The following is an 18,103-nucleotide window of genomic DNA, read 5'->3' as shown; positions in this document are numbered from 1 at the left end:
AGAGCAGCATTTAAAAAACAAGAAAAAATGCAAAAAGAATACTACTTTAGATAAACACTGAACAGGACACAGCGACATTATTATTATTATCATTATTATTATTATTATTATTATTATTACCACTAGTAACATCTTCATCCTCATAAAGGGATATTACATTCCAAATTGTAAAATGGGAAATCACTAACCTATTTTAAATTTCTACTTAGATTTTAGGTGAAACTTGGGGAGGGGGGGAGTGCACTTTTATTCGGGAGGTTTTAATATTTGAGCTATTTTTTATTTATTTACTAATTTATCAATTATTTTGTTTATTGGGAGAAGGGGTTTGAGTGGGTTGCAATATTTTGATTTTAGAATTTTCTAGAGAAAACCTTTTGGGGGCCTGTTTCTGTCAGACCCTCGCAATCGAATAATTATGTATGTATTAATTATTACAGCAATTATATTTATTTCTAATTTATTGAATCCTGTTTTTGATCCACTCTCTTTTTAAGTTAAAATAAAAAGTATCATACTAAATGTCCTAATGTGATTTATTAATTGTGTATGTGTTTGTATGTGTGCGAAAGAGTGACAGAGAATGTTTCACTGATTTACACAAAAGTCTTGATTTGAATGATTCACCACATAAATGCCACAGAAATGAGAGAGCACATCCATCTTGTGACCAGAAGGGGGCGTAAGTAGAACACATGTAACCAGAGAATGAGACCCACATGAAGCTGATGTGCCAAGCTTGTTATCGCCTGTGTTCGTTTATGGGCGTAGGCTACTTATTTATCTGCAGAATTAAATGCTGTATTTGTTTTCTAATTGAGAACATGACTCCAGTAAACTGTCCTCCCTCTGGGACAATGTATTTGTCCCTTGATGAGCTGATCTCAGTTCAATTTACCAAAAGAGAGAGCATAATAATTGGATGTGTGCAAGTGCTCAGGCCAAATTATGAGTAGAGATAAAGTATTGCTGAGCTTGATGACCACATAACACATTATTTAACAATAACCAGATTCACCAAATGCATAACAGATCAATAACTCACCACCTGGATTCACAACACTTGTCTAGCCCTGTGGTTTTTGATTTGCTCTACTCTTGTGACCCAAAGTTAAGAATGAAAACATATATTGTTCAGGTGCCAAGAACAAGTACAGAGTTCCATACACGTTTCAATAAGGAGGGATCCACTGGCAGTGTATAACAATATTGACTGAGGTCAGCAACAGACTCCATCAATGTGGAGCATCTTCATTGAGCGAGGGCCCATATGAAGATAGGAAATATTTTAAAGTTTAATTACAAAACATTTTTCTTTAACTTCATAAAGGTGTTTTAAACATGAGGCCGTTATGGGGCGGTTGCAAGGAACCTACTTTAACGACAAATAGTTCATAGTAACACTTGGTTAATATTTTTTTAATTCCCTTGGCTTCATGACCCATTCAAAATCTCCCATGACTCACTGATGTGTTGAAAATCAATGATATAGCGTGTAGCTTTCCCTCTCCTGTTGGGTTTAGTTTAGTTTTTAATGTCAGGTCCAAGAAAGAATATAATATCCTGCTATTATTTTAAGATAAATGTAAAATCAAGCAAGATCCAGAGAGGTTGTTCACATGAGAAACAGCGGCAACCTCACTGACCTTATCCACTGAACCTGTCTCACGTGTGCAAACTGTTACTATCTGGGGTGTGCTCATTTGCAGGCTCGAGGTTACTCAGACCTTAAGTCATTCTGTGCTGCATGTCAGCCTGTAACCCCTCACATGCTTGTTTTATAGTTCAAGGGTCACAAGGATAGGAAGATAACCTTCATCTATTCCCTTTGAAAAAGCGCTGTGGCTGAAAGAAGATCAACCGCAACACAACTGCACTGGCCTGACATTTGGAAATGCTTGTATTTATAAAGGTCACAGGTCACATTAAGATTTAGTAAGTATACTTATACTTGCACATAATTGTTGGTCAGTGGGTCTGAAGGGCAGTTAAATACCTAAAGAAATGTAACAGAAATGTAGTGCAGATGTTTAAATAAATTAAAAATGAAGTTGTGATTCTGTAGAAGACAAAAAAGTTGGCAAACATCCCATATATTGCTATAGAAATAGCATGATATATAGTAATCAATAAAATGTTACATTCAGCTGAAAATTCAAAGGAAATTAGTGCAACTAACAAGGTCAAAGCTGTAACCCCTGTGTAAGATATGACACACACAACCACGAATAAAATAGTTTTATCATCCATGAAAACTTAAAATGGACTCAGGGCTGTGTGATTAAAAATAAGATGGACCAGACCACAGGGGTCTGCTGCCCATTGCCCCAGTTCTCATTTGGACAAAGGGGGGGGGGGGGGGGGTAAAACTTTTCTCTGAGCGGAAACAAAATGCCGATGTGTGTGTGTGTGTGTGTGTGTGTGTGTGCGCGCGCGCGCGCGTGTCAGCCAAATGCTCTCTCATGTGCTTGGACGTCATCTGCGTCCCTCCCTCTCCGTTATTCTCTCACTCCTCCCTCTGTCTGCTCCTCAGTCCGCTCTCGTGCCGGCCCGACCTCCGCCTCTGCCCGGTCAGACACCCAGACAGACCCCGCCGACTGCAGGGACACACAAGTTGGGAAAAAATTAGCTGGGACACGACGAGAGACAGAAAATATCCTGAACATTTGTTGGGGGGGGGGGATTGCGGGTCGCATTGCAGCATTTCACACATTCTCCCATCTGAAGCCACTTTTTTGTTTTGACCCCCAATCAGTGTTTTTCTTTAGAAGAAAAACAAACTGTGTGCATCATGGAGAGATGTAAAAATCAGTCCGGATACTAAACTTGGATACTAACTGCGCTCTTCTGAGCACAACCAGCGAGCTGGGCACACTTCACAGGACCGTTAGGTTTTTAGCTAGCTAGCTAGGTGGGACCAGGACGACTGTGTGGAAAAAGACAAAAACATTATTCTCTGTTTGCGAGCCGTATTAAAAGCATCACTACGGGGGAAAAACACCAAAGTAAGTACCATTTCACTTTCATGTCGGAGAGAAGACGTTGTTCGTTTATGTGCGCGTGAGTGGGCTAGCGGCGGACGCACGCTCCGCAGCCTCACTTCGCTCAGACGTCATTACGCATTCATGTAGGAAGCGGTTAATTAAATATAACAGGCCCCGTTGGGTTGTTTTAACGGAAAAAGACGCAGAAATGGCGGCGTATAGTTGTAACTACTAGAGTACGTTAATAGCCGATAACATTTTTTGTCTAATGTAAAGACACGAGGGCAGCCTGGCGTGTGGCCCAGTGGTGGGCGGTTTCTAAAGTTTGCTCACTAACAGCAGATTATGCCACATTATCACTGTAACTACACAACTACAGGACACGGATACAACACCACTAGTTACAGACAGAAACGTTATATCGTGTTTTTTAATTACAGTGATTTCTTTGTTTGGGACCCGTCCTGCTGGCACCATGGTGGTCTTTGCTTAGCTTTTCTGTTATTTCATTTCAGGATAGCTACATGAAAACTAGTATGAACACAGGGATAGAAAAAACACCTACATGTAAAATATTTAGGGAATAAGAATCTCTCAAATTGAGATAAAGTGGCTGTAAACTCATACTACAGCCACTGGATGCCCTGGGCAATACTATGGGTGTAGGCTTGTTGGTTTGTTTGTATCCAGCTGAGATTTGTGTATACCACCATGAGCACCCATTCATTCATTTGCCTATTCATAATGGGCAAATAAATGTATTGTCAAGCTTTTTGTATCCAGGTTAAACATAATTTTAATCATTGGGTGAAATAGCTGATTGAAAATGAATCCCCAACAATTTTGATAATCGATTAATCGTTTAAGTCATTTATTGAGCGAACAATGCCAAGCATTTGATGGTTCCAGTTTAAATGTGAGGATTTGCTGCTTGTCTCTGTTGTATATCACTGTAAATGATACATCTTTGGATTAAGGTTAGAGTGTTTGGCTAACAAAGCAAGCAATTTGAAAACATCACCATGGGCTCTGGGCAATTGTGATAGCTTTTTCCACAATTTCATAGACAGAACAATTAATCCAAAAGATAATTGTCAGATTAATCAATGATGAACATGTTTGTTCCTGCCCCAGACTACAAGATACCGGCTCTTATTGATAAAAGCTTTGCATCCGGGTAAAACAACATGTTAGTCCTACAAAACTCTGACAGTCTAGAGAAAGAAAAAACATATTTCATATGCTTTAGTTTTTGGTTTGTCTCTTGCTAAATAAGCTTCTACTATCATCTGTCAATGATTACATCTTCTACTTCTTCAGCTCAACAACCTGGAGCAGTTGCCTTGACTATCTTTGCACAGCAGTACCTCAGTGTTGCTAGTGTTTGATGATCATTGCCCTTTAGAGCCTCCACTCAACAGAAAGAATAGCCTCACATATATACAGGGGCCAATCTAATTGCTCCAGGCAAGGTAACTGTACTTACTCAAAGGGCTGGGTTGGCCTGCATCCAGTCAGAAGGGAATCAGCATGACAATATTACCCTCACACCTCCTGAACGAGCCTATTCAAATCAGTCTGCTGACTGATTGCATCTTCCCATGAATAATTCATCAGGGTCACAGATCTGTGTTAAAGTATTGAAGTTGACTTTCTTGTGATCCCTATCTAAAACACAAAAGATTGGATGACAGTGATGAAACAGATCACTACAGACTCGCTGTCTTCTCTTAGGATGATTTTACATCTACTCCCACTGGCGGTATATAATTTTTCTGCAATCTCTGCGTTTGCCTAACCACCGTATCTTGTACTACACTGAACTGTTTCCAGTCAAACCGAGGTCCAGAGGAAAGTTGAAAATGTGAAGGATGTCTATGATTCACCCTCAGAACCCTCTGGCTCAAAATATCCAAGGCATGACCTGAGTTACAGCTAATGAACCATTCGCAGAAAGAACGCCACAAACCGCCACTTCATCCCACAATATGTGCATTCAGGATTTCATGATTTACACTGAGTTACACAAACTGTGACTGCATGTTGGACCACAAGAAATGAAGGATGTCATCTACTGTAATCTACTGTTTGACTGATAGTTACTGAGAGCTGACATTTTAAACAAACGTTTTTGAAATTACAGTAAATCAGCATTTAAACTGGGTCTGCAACTAAAGATTATTGTCATTATCAATTAGTCAGACAAGTATGTTCTCAATTAATCGTTTGGTCCATACAATGTCAGAAAATAAAATATAGCCGCTATAAAATCTTCCACAGGCCAATGTGACCTATTCAAATAGGTAAATGTTTCCGACCAACAGGTTTGGCATTTTTGCCAATGACTCAAACGATGCATTGATTATCAAAATTCGTGCTGAATATTTTTTTTGTCAATTGATAAACTGACTAATTGTTTCAGCTCTGATCTGTAATTAAATGCTATGCTGAATATTATACCAATTAAATGCTTTCAAGGTTTGCTGCTCGGTTGGGAAAGATGACATCATTTCAATGGCCGAGGAGGGCTACCACAACATTTTAACCAATTTACAAAACAGTTATCAGTGAAATGTACAAACTGTTTGTCATTGTGGGTTTATAACCTGATTTATTGTAGCTGTTCTCAGGGAAATCCTCTGTCATATCAGCAATGGCCAGCATGAGTGAGAGATAATTACTACAGTGCCACTATCAGCCTAATATGCAGTAGACCAGTGTGTCAGGCTTAGAGCTGGGTATCATTTCAAAGCTTGCAACACTGGTGCTAATATGATACCTGAGCTTCGGCACTGACACCAAATGTACTTTTTTCGTTACCTCACAATGAGGAGTATAATGTTTCTCAACAAAACCATTTTATTTCTACTTAATGAAATAAGCTGAACTTCTTATTTTAAAGCATCTGCAACAAGACCTCAATAAAATGCAGTCTAAATTTAGCAAAGTAATTATTTGGGTCGGGAAATGTCTAAACAAAGAATAAGTAAACAAGAATCTGACCAAGCATTCAGTGACACTCAATGACATATTTCAGCCAGTACTGTAAAGGCATTGAAGTCTATACCCTGCACAAGTTAGGGTAGTAGTGATCCATCCATAGGCACTTTGTGTTTGTCTGCATGTGTGCATCTGTTAATTCTGTAGCTGTAAAGTGACGACAATTAGTCCATACAATATGAGCTACAGTTCAAGGCCATGAAATAATTTTAATTTTTTTAATTCTTATCTGACTGACTCAGCTCTGTTTTGACTCCAGTGCTGCTATGCCCTTTTGTGATATCAGCATATCGTCGATGTGCAGCTCTGCCTCTGACTTATCAAACGTGAGGTAGTGAAAACTCAGCTTTGACCTCTCATGACAAGTAGTCCACAGCATACGCTGTATCTAAGCTGTCTGATCTCTCTGTGTCAAAAATGAATGAGTCAGCTGTCACTGAGCAACTTAAGTATGGATGGATATAAGTAAATGGGTAGTTACACATAGATATGTTTTGAGTGACTCACAGTCAGGACATTGCTGCTGTCTCATGACTTGTGTTGCTCTAGTTGACTCAGGCTCCTGTCATTCAGATAAACAAGGTATTTGGTAACTTGGTAACTGTAAAACTCCATAAGATGTTATTCATGCATGGAGAGTGAATGGGGCAGCTGGAGCGCTCCCTTGATGTGGTGGCAGCATGTTTACATTCTCCAAATATTCCTCGACTCTGTACCAGGTTCCAGTCTGGTCTGTTTAGGTTTTCCTCTGAGGCTTGCTCCCTTTATTTTCACCCATTTTTGAGAAACTGCATTATGGGTTTGTAAACTTAAGATTCAGGTAGAGCTGAAAAGAAACATATCAGTAACATCTGGAGCCGTACTCTGCCAGCCTGAAGCTGCATCTCTGTTTACAATCACCACATCCTTGTAATGTATATTCATAGTGAGGAAGAGAGGGAGAGAGAATCAGAGAACTTCCTTTCTCCCTCCCCTGCCGGAGGCATCCTTTATTTTTATTGGACCTTTGAAATGGTCAGAGTCTGGTCATATGATCCTGTGGGCCAATTGAATGTGGTGTTAGGAAAGCTGTGTGGGGGGAAAAGAGCTTTAACACGCTGGATGATCCAAACTAGTAACCCTAAAAATATCTTCTCGAATCCGAACTTGCCTCCACACAGCAGCAATACAAAATATAAAGAATTTGTCTATGTTTAGTTGGAAGTATTTCCTTCTTGATTGTTTTAGCTGTCTGTGCATGTGTGTATGTCGAGCCTGCTCACAGCTGATAGGAAGTAATTTATTACACATGGAAGTCAACTTAGTGTACCTGCCTGCGTTTCTCAGCACTTCTGCCCTTTGAACCATCTTCATTTGTGCTCAGCGGCTCATTTAGTTATCTGTTTTTTTTTTGTGAGATTACACTGCTTTTTATGGAGCCAGACATGCACACAAACATGCTGTTTCAGCAGAGCTCACAAGATCTGGAAGGACACTCCACGAGAAGTGAGATGTAGTGCTACTGAAGTGGAAGAGTTGGCAAAATGACTGGGAAAAAATATGTCATCCTTCCCTTCCACCACCACCTGTGCTGAGGAGGGGGGGATAGAGAGAGAGAGACAGAGAGACAGAGAGAGAGAGAGAGAGAGAGATGGGAAGGCCCAGTGCTCGGCCAGCCATGCTGTTGCAACAGGAAACGGGGGCCATGACTAACATGACATGAAGTGGAAAACAACAGACACCCTCAATCATGACACCGTCTCATGGACAGTTTCGGAGGCTACAAGTAACAGCAATGTGTTTTATCTTTAAGGTTGATTTGATGAAGGACGGTCAGTGTCAAACATCCAGAGCTGATCTGAATTAGTTGTTTATAAAGAAATAGTCAGGGACTAAGACAAAGATAAGGACATTGACAAAAAGGGCTGGCTATTAAACGTCATTGCTCTTTTGGTGCAGACCGTCAAGTACCAAAAGCTGATGTGGAATATCTGATCTAATTTATTCTTTGATCAGATTGTTCAATAAAAAAGTTGCCCATGTTTTTTGTTTTTTTAAGTTTATTATTTTTGTGTATTGTGTGCATGAAGTACAGTTCTTTATATCCAGGCCTAATTTCAGCGGCACATTTTAAAGACAGTGAAGGGAGGGAGAGCGTTACACATGGCTTTAGCTCTCTGGGCCAAAGAGGGAATCCTTCTTGATTACTGGCAGGGAGCAGTAGGGTGGGGACGGGAGTGGAAGTGAAGCGGTTACAGGGCTTTGGCACTTACAGCTGCAATGGGTGGGAGGGGAGTTACTGTAGATCTGCAAGGGGACTCCAGAGATGTAGTGTGTGGGGGCGCCCCCACTGCTCTGCACATATGGATGAATTATGACTCATATCCCTCAGATGCTAGTTCTCTTTTACTCTCTTTCTCTGCCACTCCCTGAGCTTAGCAGCAGAAAAATTCATCTCTGTACTCTCCGACTAAAAACCAACTCTCGCAGCTGCTGTCAACTGCTTTGGAAAGCGCTGGTGTCGAAAGCATGAAGCTCAGTTGTTTGTCTGATTTCTCCTCCCTCACGAGGGCCTCCTGAGCTCCCAGCATGCTGCTTGTGCTCTGTTACATGCATTAGGAAAAACCTACAGCAAGGCTTCCTGTGAGAAGGAAACATTTGTACCATCATCTAATTCTCTTAATTACACGGTACCAAACATTCCTAATCACAGATTTTTCCCCCTATACACAGCCTGGCCTGTATAGCTGCTGCCTTTAAAGGAAGCCCCTATAGACTGAGGTTTTAGTTGGAACCATGTCACCGTTTTTGTTTTTCTTTAAGGTGTGGATTCTGCCGCTAGAACATGTGTATCTTGGGTCTTGAGACGTGAGCTTTACAGCCTAATAAACCCATAGAGATGGTGGTGACTCCGTGTGTGTCCTGTGTTGCAGGATGATGTCGGGGCTGAGTGAGTGGTTCTGGCAGGAGCGGCTGTGGTTTCCAGAGGGCCTGGGCTGGGCCGACCTGGAGGATCGGGATGGACGGATATATGCCAAAGCCCGCGACTTGTGGGTGGCGCTACCCATCGCACTGGTATTCCTCATTGTCCGTCAGATCTTTGAAAGGTCAGTCCATTTTTTTCTCTGTCTTACTCGATATCTGTGCCCCTCATCTATGTCTCTGGTTATTAATTCAAACATTTGCCTCCTCTATATTTACACATTTATCTCCGTCCTTCTGTCCAGTTCTCTGACCTCTAATTTCTTTATTTTACTTCAAAATGCAGCTTTTATCTCTTGCTTTTTTTCTCAGCAGTTATTTACAGTAATGTTCCCTGTGCTGTGCCCTACTTTATAATAAGTAAAGCTCCTTTCTTTCAAGTGACTCATATTGTTTCTCACACAAGTGTTCCTGTTTCCAGTAGCTAATCTTTTGGAAATCAGACAACCGTTACTGAGTCCACCTGTGTTTTATTCCTAATTCCAAGGAGCTCTCTTCCTCTTTGTTTAGTATTAAACAGCTTCTTGTCTCATCATCCTAACCTCTAATAATTCAATAATTGGAAGAGTTTCCATGATTGCACAATGTACTGCATCTATGCTTCTTCAATTTCTCACTGTCTCTTAACTTCTCTACATTTAATCTCTTTTGTGATTGCAGGACGGTGGCTACACCCCTGGCCTCTCTGCTCGGTGTGAAAGAGACAGTACGGCTCAAAGCCCCTCACAACCCCACACTGGAGTCCTACTACTGTAACATTACCAAAAACCCCACCCAGGTAGATGTTCACACACGCCCATACACACTTAAAAAGACCATGCTATGTGTGTTGTCAGGAAATTAGATACTTGAATCTGACCTCTTTGTGCCGTTCCCAGACTTCAATAGCAAGCCTTGGCAAGCAGACTGGCTATTCAGAAAGACAAGTGCAGCGATGGTTCAGGAGACGAAGGAACCAGGACAGGCCGAGTTTGCTCAAAAAGTTTCGAGAGGCCAGGTAAACACACCACACACTCCCTCTTTTAAACATATATGCACATACGTCTATAGCACTATGGAGCAGGTTGAAACAGCTTCCCACCCTTGCGTTCCTCCGGCTATATGAGCACATTTCTGAGGGCAAAAGTAGCCATCTATTTTTAACATGCACTCATTACGAGGCCTCTCTGCTGCCACCATGCCTGTAGCCCCTAAGTCTTCTCACACACACGCACACAAATCCATCCATCCACATACTCATTAGCACGGGGCCTCGGCAACAGGGGCTCTGTCACTACTGTTGGATATTTTTATAAGTGAGCAGGAACTGTAGCAGAAGCTAAACCAACAGCATGATCACCTGTTAATACAAGGCTACTGAAACTAGCTAGTGTCAGCTGGCAGGATTCACACTGTGGCAACAGATGACACAATATACAGCACAGATAGACATATCTATAAGAGTGCCACGAACAGCAGCAGCTAGCATAATACTGTTAGCATCACTGGGGTTGACACACAGGCAAATATTGAGTGATATGCTTGTAGACATACAACATTCAGTAGTCCACCCCATATGTTGTGTTCAGTGTATAACCTCTCTGCTTCGTTGTCATGGTCATTGTTCATGTTTGTCGACAGAGCCATAAAAGCTCTTGTACGTGACTTGAAGGGTCAGTTCACCCAAATTAAAAGACGACACACACCTCATTGTGACCAGTTTTCTTTGGAACTGCTTTGTACCGAGGAAATAGTGATCCATAAAAATGTGAATCTATCCTTTAAAGTCCTTAAAGTGTTCGGAAACACTTCCAACATCTACTTTTCCAAAACAACTAGGCAACTCCATCTGCTGGGATTATTTTTGCCACCCTATACAGTCACCATTAACCTGTGTTTTCCAGTTTAATGGTGACACTGTTGCTGATGAATTTTGTAAACATAATGTTTAAGTGATATGAGTGCAACAAATGATATCCAACTTCTCAAAATCTCAGAAATGCCTAAAATGACTAAAATAAGTGTTTTTGTTGTCGTTTTTGGTGAAGTGACCCTTTCATCTGCAAGAAGATGAATGAGACTGATGTGTGTACAGTATGTCTCTGTGTCTGCTGTATATGTGTGTAAAATTATATTTTAGCTAGTGTATAGTGGATTGATGTTCTGCATATGATGCTCGCGAGGGTGCGTGAGGATGTGCATGTGACTGCATGTTTGTCACTCCCCGGTTATGGTGTCTCTTTCGCTGTGAGTGTTACGACATTTCTCCTCTGAATCAATCTATTGTTTGTGTGCACACAACAGGCTTTCTGTCTCTCTCCCTTATTTTCCTCGCTGGTGTGTCTCTCACACTCTCACTGTTTCTTCTTTGACCGTATTCACCTTTCAGTTCTTCTGTTTCTCTATTGAAAGTCTCTCTCTACACCTGTACGAGAGGCTGTTGTGGGAATGACCCCTCACTGTCTCTGTTACAGGATATGAACAGGGAGGACACTGTCTGACAGCTCTCATTGTCTGCCCGCACGTGTTTGGCTGTGTGTGTGTGTGTGTGTGTGTGTGTGTGTGTGTGTGCGTCCTCATTTGACATTCTCAGCATAGTTTACCAGATTTTTCCAGGCTGCTCATTCAGCCTGGCATTTTTTTCCAACTCTTGTGTGTTAGTGACTGTGAGCAAGAACCTGTGTGTGTGTGTGTGTGTGTGTGTGATGCCTTTATGTGGTAGAAAATGTGTCTATTGTCTTTTCCCCATTTACTGAGTAGAAAGTGTGTTTGTATGTGTGTGTGTTCTCTTGCAGTTGGAGATTTACCTTTTACCTTCTTGCTTTCATTGCTGGCCTGGCCGCCCTCATCGATGTGAGTACTGCCGTGTTAACCTCGACCCCTCCTCTTCCTCCTCCTCCTCTTCCTCCTCTGGTCTCTCTATGTCCGCATCATCATTCGTCACCTGCCCTGCCATCGTAACTTGACGGTTTCCATGGTAGTCGGCTCTTTTTTGCTGCGATAACCTCACCTCTCACACTGTCAGAAGGGCAGCATTGACTCATTGCCATGCTGAGTCATTTGATATAAATACACCTGTCGAGCTCTGCTGTCTCATTCACATCGCATCTCTCTTTCTAGAAACCTTGGCTGTATGACCTGAAGGAGATGTGGGAAGGCTTTCCTGTGCTGGTACGTCTCTGGCATGGCTATGTACACTGAATGCACCAGTTCAGTGTACACAGTGCACTGCAGGTCTTGAAAAGTCTTTAAAAACTTAAATTCCTTCACAAAAAGGCTTTAGAAGGTATTAAACAGTCTTAAATTTACAAAGGTCTTGAATATTTTCTCTTGCCTGCCTTTTTTTTCGTATGTGGTTGTTGGCTATTGGGAAACGTTATACATCTATAAACCACAAGTGAGACTGCGGATTGTGCTGCTGGAGGCTGTTCAATCCTTTTTCAGTCAGCACCATCAGACCAGTAGCAAACACTGTTGCTCCTGCTATCCACAGTAGCTAGGAAGCTCATCAATTCATAATGGGCAAGTGTCAATATCAGCAAATTATTATATATTAATATTAATTATTTTTTAGTTGGTTAATCCATCCATCAATGTTCTACCACTTATCTGGGTCCAGGTAATGGATTAATGAATGTATTAATTATATTACTAGGATGTTCTTTACAAAATGTGATATAAATGTCGATAAAAATGAATGTACCCTACTGGTTTTCTTTGACTGCGAAAAAGGTATCCAGTTTCATTAAAGAGGTCTTAAAAAGTATTAAATTTGATTTTGGTGAACACTGAAGAAACCGTAATACACATATCACGAGACAATAAAACTAAAATCATTAGTTAATTAATTTAGATAATCAGTTCATCGGTTGAGTAACTTCTTAAGCAAAATGTCAGTATTTGTTTCCTTTCTGTCTTCTATAATGATCAACTAAATATCTTTGAGTTTTGAACTCAAACAAGCATTTTTCACTATTTTATGACATTTTATACACGAAACAATTCATCGATTGATCAATAGGATAATTGTAAGATTAAAATAAGCCCTAGTTGACAGTATAGATCAGGGCACACTGGTGTAAGGATTTTGAAATGAAAGATGTGTTTCCTCTCCTTCAGACTCTCCTGCCATCTCAGTATTGGTACTACATGATTGAGCTGGGTTTCTACAGCTCTCTGCTCTTCAGCGTGGCTTCTGATGTCAAACGCAAAGTGAGTGAATTTATCTCTTATTTGTCTCTCTCTTCTCCTTCTTAGTTCTGGTGGTATAAAACAAAATACTTTCATGGGTATAGAAGGAAAAGATACACGAGAATTACATCAAATGGAAAACGAATATAATTTATGCAGACAGTCATTTGTTTTTTACTTGTATGGGGTTAGTACATCGTGATCAACTGTACGTAAGAAGAAGACAAAGTCTGTTTTCACTATCTGATCAGTTTGACATCTGGTATGGACTGTGGGTGGACATTAGACTATTGTTACACGTGTGTTTGTGTGAGTGTTTGGACTTTGCTCAACCTGGGTCAGCTGAGCGCAGTGGGGGAATTTTTGCCAAAGAGGCACGTTGTGTTCCTCCAGCATAATATTCTAACCTTGTTGCCTCTTAAGCAGGATTTACCACTTCACACTCAACATGCAACACACAAATATACAGTATATTCCCAACATTTTCCTTTCCTCAGCATGACTACCATGTTTCTTTTCGTCATGCCTCCTTTTCTGTAGGACTTCAAGGAGCAGATTGTTCACCATGTAGCGACCATCTTGCTCATCAGCTTTTCCTGGTGTGTTAACTACATCCGTGCTGGAACTCTCATCATGCTGGTGCACGACTCCTCTGATTACCTCCTTGAGGTAAATGTCTGTGAAGGGACATTACAGTACATTCACAGTATTTTGATTAGCACACTTTGGCATGCAATCACAACCAGTGAACTATGTTCATCGGCCAGTGTGAATAATCACCACCTCCATCATATTTCATGTTGATGTCATATATCTCTACCAAAAGGAAAATGCTGTTTAGACTGTTTACATGCTGCATCCCCACTGACTTTAAGGTTTTGTTCACACATGATTCAATGAGTGCTATGAAACATCTGATGGCAACACACTGGTGATACACTGCCACCTTGTGGAGGAAACTACACTTTGGTTATCTTTGGTGGGATAGAGGCAAACCAACAACCGTTTTCATTATTCACACAAGTACATTATCCATTTATCTGCAACTTTCCTTTTTAACTAAATGTTCTCTCTCCCTCCGACAGTCTGCGAAGATGTTCAACTATGCTGGGTGGCGAAATGCCTGTAACTACATCTTCATTGTATTTGCTGCAATCTTCATTGTCACTCGCCTGGTCATCTTCCCCTTCCGGTACACACACATGTTAAAACAATTGTTATATTGTAATATACAACTGGGTGTTACCTTGTCCTCAATCCTCACTTTCTCTATTGCAGGATTATTTACTGTACGTGGGTTTACCCAGTGACCATCTACCAACCCTTCTTTGGCTACTACTTTTTCAACGGGCTTTTGATGATTCTGCAGTGTCTACATATCTTCTGGGCCATCCTCATCATACGCATAGCAGTCCGCTTCCTCACCAACAATGTAAGCAAACAGAAATGTAATGAAAAGTTCAAGATTGTCTTTATTCATCCATTAAATCATGGAAATGTCAGCATCTTTTTCAACCAGTACTGATTAAGAGACAAACTGTGAATACCCACAAGATAAAATAAAATACTAGAGAAGGCAAAATTTTACATTTGAAATACTGAAAGAAGTTTAAGTTAGCAAGGCTTTATACAACTTTTTCCACACATGCAGTAGTACTCCCGAACACCTGCTAACAGACTTTGATTTATAAAATCTGCAGAAAGCAATGGAACTGTTGACACGCAAATTCTGAAAGCAGTTGAATTGTCATTTGAAGAGTAAGATTCTCTCTATTCATCCATAAAATCATAGAAATGTAAGCGCATCCTTACATCCTTATCATCCAGCCTTGATTACAAGTCAAATATAAATACCCATGAGATAAAATATAACACATAAAAACTATAAATACATGCAACATAAGAATATATTACATAAAAGCTATGAAAGATGCAATCTATGATTGAGATGCAATCTAACAGATCTCTTGTGCACAACATGCAACTGGACAGTTTGTTCTAACACTGGCCAGAGCTCCAGTACAGTTACAGCGGAAGGTCTCCTTGATTAATGATGTGTTTCTAAATGGGCTGTCTTTTTTTTTTTTAGGAAAAAGTGGACGATGAAAGGAGTGACAAAGACGAAACAGATGAATCCGAAGAGGAGGAGGAAGAGGATAAAAAGGACATGAAGAAAAATGGCCCGGTGCAGAACGGTCACACAGTCCACAACAACAACCACAGCAAGACAGAGTGAAAGCAAACAAGTGTCAGGACGAAAGAATGTGAGAAGGACTCACATCCCTCAGTGGGAGAGCAGGAGGGAGGGATGGAAAGGGAGAGAAAGAAGAGTTAGGGAGGGGGCAAGTCATTCCCTAAAAACCAAGAACAGCAGGTATCTCGAGGAAATTTGACACCTATACTTTTGCACAACACAAAAAAACACTCACACACGTTCATTCGTACTTTTAGAGGGCACAGAGATCCAGCGGATGATAAACACTACATTAAGTGGCATGGCTGTTTTGCTTTGTCATCAGAGAAAAATGTGTCAATTGTCAGTTTGTGATGTCAGTCCCAAAACTTCAAAGAGACAGGGGAGAAAATGGAGAGGAGCAAAGTGCGGGGAGGACACAGGAGGGGGGTGATGCTGCTTTTACTTTAGCTTTCCTTGTTCTGTGTGCCTTAGAGCCAGCTAATGGCTGTTAAAATGCCATTTTATAGCTTTCTGCTTTAATCTTGTGTTGCTTTATTTCGTCATACCTTTTTTGTTTTCCACTAAAAGAACAAAAGAGAGTGAAAGTAAGTTTTATGAAAGTGAGACAATAGGGCATTTATTTCCCTAATTATCTTGTCTATGCAATTACGTAAATGTTCAGCTATTGCAACGTCTTTGCACAAACATACAGTGTTTCTCTTATATACTGTAATAACCTGCAGTAGGACTGCGTGCCTCTGCTCTCCAATGCGGCCTGTGCCATTTATAAAGTAGTCTGCCTTGTAAGGTTTAAGGAGTAAATTTGGTGTCAGTTTTTGTTTAGATAAACAGCAAGAAAATCTTGCTTTCTTGTTTTAATTTTTGTTCAATTCTTAATCCAGCATAGCTCATCGTGTACAATTCCTGCTTCCAGTAGAGATGTCTGAACTGCAAAGGTTATCCTTCTCAATTCTTTGCTGTTTGAGCAGCCAGGAATACCCAGAAATTAGTGTTCAGCACAAACACTGCAATAGAAATCACAGCTTCCTGCTAGCTTCGACGGAGCTGAATGTTTTTCCTCTCTGGTTTTCGCTGAAGCTCTTTGATCCAGCAAAGAGTCTTGAATCACACTGCTGATGCCGCCCACTGAAAACCAATGACTCAATAAAATCATTGCGAAGGTGGGCTGCTTTGTTGAAATACAGGAGTTTTACTAAGTCGAATGGAATGAGACAGATCAACCATTTCCAGATTTTACTAATATGAACCAGATTTTTTCAATTCACTGCCTAGTAGCCTGGGTTATGTTTGTTAACCTGGGTTAGAATTTAACTGTTGATCTAAGTGAATGATTTTAGGTATGATTGTGTGTGTGAAACGGGTTTACAGGTATTGCTATTTGATGTTAAGGAGGTAAAAGATGTGTTAAGTTTTTAGCTGTTCAATGTTTTGAGACTTGTGAGGAATTCATGAAATGAGTGTTGCAGGTTTGTTGTCAGGCTTTAAAGTTTTTTTTTTTGTATGTTAAGTGCCTTATCTGTAATGTATGGGAAGCTCTCTCTCCTGTCTTCATGTCCTCTCGTTTTCTGTCCTGTCTCCACCTCACACCACAGAAACAACTCCAACTCCTCCCTCCACTGTCTCATCCATCACTCACTCCTCTCCTCTTCTTTATAAATTACCTTCCTTTCAAACTCATTCTCATTCCACCACCACGTTGTTTTTTACTAACCCAGACCAACCAGCAACCTCCTCTTCCCCAGTGACACAGAAGAAGCAGCTGTGTCCTAATTACAGTGTTATTTTTTTTTATTTTGTATTTTTTTGTTTCAAGTGATAACTAAGTATTGTTATTAATAATAAAAGCAAGTATCATGAATCACAATGAAAGCACCTTGAAGTTGTTTTTATTTATACATAATTTCTGCCAAGTTTCTCACATCCAACAAATAAAACATTAGACAAAACATTAATATGATTTTGTCCCTTGAAACTCCATCTGACATAATGTTAAAATATTGTTTTCAAAGGAGATACAGAGATGGAAAGTAACTAAGTACATTTATTCAAGTACAATTGTGTACTACGCCACTACATTTCAGAGGGAAATATTGTACTTTTTAGCCCACTACATTTATCTGACAGCTACAGTTACTGGTTACTTTGCATTCTTGCATAAAAAGATATGATCATCTTACAAGATAAATTACATTGTTATAGATTAAACTACAATACAATATAATGATGATTCACTTCATATCGGGAGGAAATTAACAAGCTTGCAGGTTGCTGCACAGAGAACAACCTTCTGCTGAATGTCAGCAGCACTAAGGTTGATTTTAGGAAAAAAGGAGGCAAAGACACACCCCTGTGTACATCAGTGGAGCTGAAGTGGAACAGTTTAGGGTCATGGGAATCAGCATCACACAGGACCTGTCATGGACATCACACATGTCCATCCTGGTAAAGAAAGCTGGTTTTCCCATACCATTACCTTTGCACTACCCTCATTCCCACCATAACCTTTTTTTGTAACTTACACTACACATATTTCACTGACATTGTACATACTGTACATACTTTCTGTGTGTATATACGTGGATATGCCACATCTGCATTTCATTTTGCAATCCCATATTGTATAATGACAATGAAGCTGAACCTTGAACTTGGTAATAATGCGAGTAGAAAATGCTTTTCTTGTTCATTAAACCTCCAGAGAGTCATGGCCTGTCACATTTGGGTGATATGTACCTCTGTCATCCCAAAGGTTTTAAAAATTTTAATTTTACAGACCTGCAGGTCCCGCCAC

General features: G+C 40.4%; 1 protein-coding gene across 1 annotated transcript; it reads left to right on the top strand.

Moving 5' to 3' along the window:
* The first annotated feature begins 2,981 nt into the window (after window positions 1-2,981).
* On the top strand, window positions 2,982-15,351 carry cers2b (ceramide synthase 2b). The gene is made up of 11 exons (XM_070911586.1): window positions 2,982-3,005; window positions 8,897-9,070; window positions 9,606-9,723; window positions 9,824-9,942; window positions 11,720-11,777; window positions 12,045-12,095; window positions 13,044-13,136; window positions 13,656-13,784; window positions 14,201-14,307; window positions 14,394-14,547; window positions 15,205-15,351. The coding sequence occupies exons 2-11, from the start codon at window positions 8,898-8,900 to the stop codon at window positions 15,349-15,351; spliced, it is 1,149 nt and encodes a 382-aa protein (XP_070767687.1). The 5' UTR covers window positions 2,982-3,005; window position 8,897.
* Window positions 15,352-18,103: the final 2,752 nt, after the last annotated feature.

The sequence above is a fragment of the Enoplosus armatus genome, chromosome 9, assembly GCF_043641665.1.
Source record: "Enoplosus armatus isolate fEnoArm2 chromosome 9, fEnoArm2.hap1, whole genome shotgun sequence".
NCBI classification, from domain to species: domain Eukaryota; kingdom Metazoa; phylum Chordata; class Actinopteri; order Centrarchiformes; family Enoplosidae; genus Enoplosus; species Enoplosus armatus.
The sequence above is the reverse complement of the archived record's forward strand: the minus strand, read 5'-3'. Positions and strand labels throughout refer to the sequence as shown.

Coding starts and splice junctions, on each gene's coding strand:
- cers2b (XM_070911586.1), top strand. CDS start 8,898: ATGATGTCGGGGCTGAGTGAGTGGTTCTGGCAGGAGCGGCTGTGGTTT. Junction 9,943..11,719: donor AAAAAGTTTCGAGAGGCCAG/GTAAACACACCA, acceptor GTTCTCTTGCAG/TTGGAGATTTACCTTTTACC. Junction 12,096..13,043: donor GGGAAGGCTTTCCTGTGCTG/GTACGTCTCTGG, acceptor CCTCTCCTTCAG/ACTCTCCTGCCATCTCAGTA.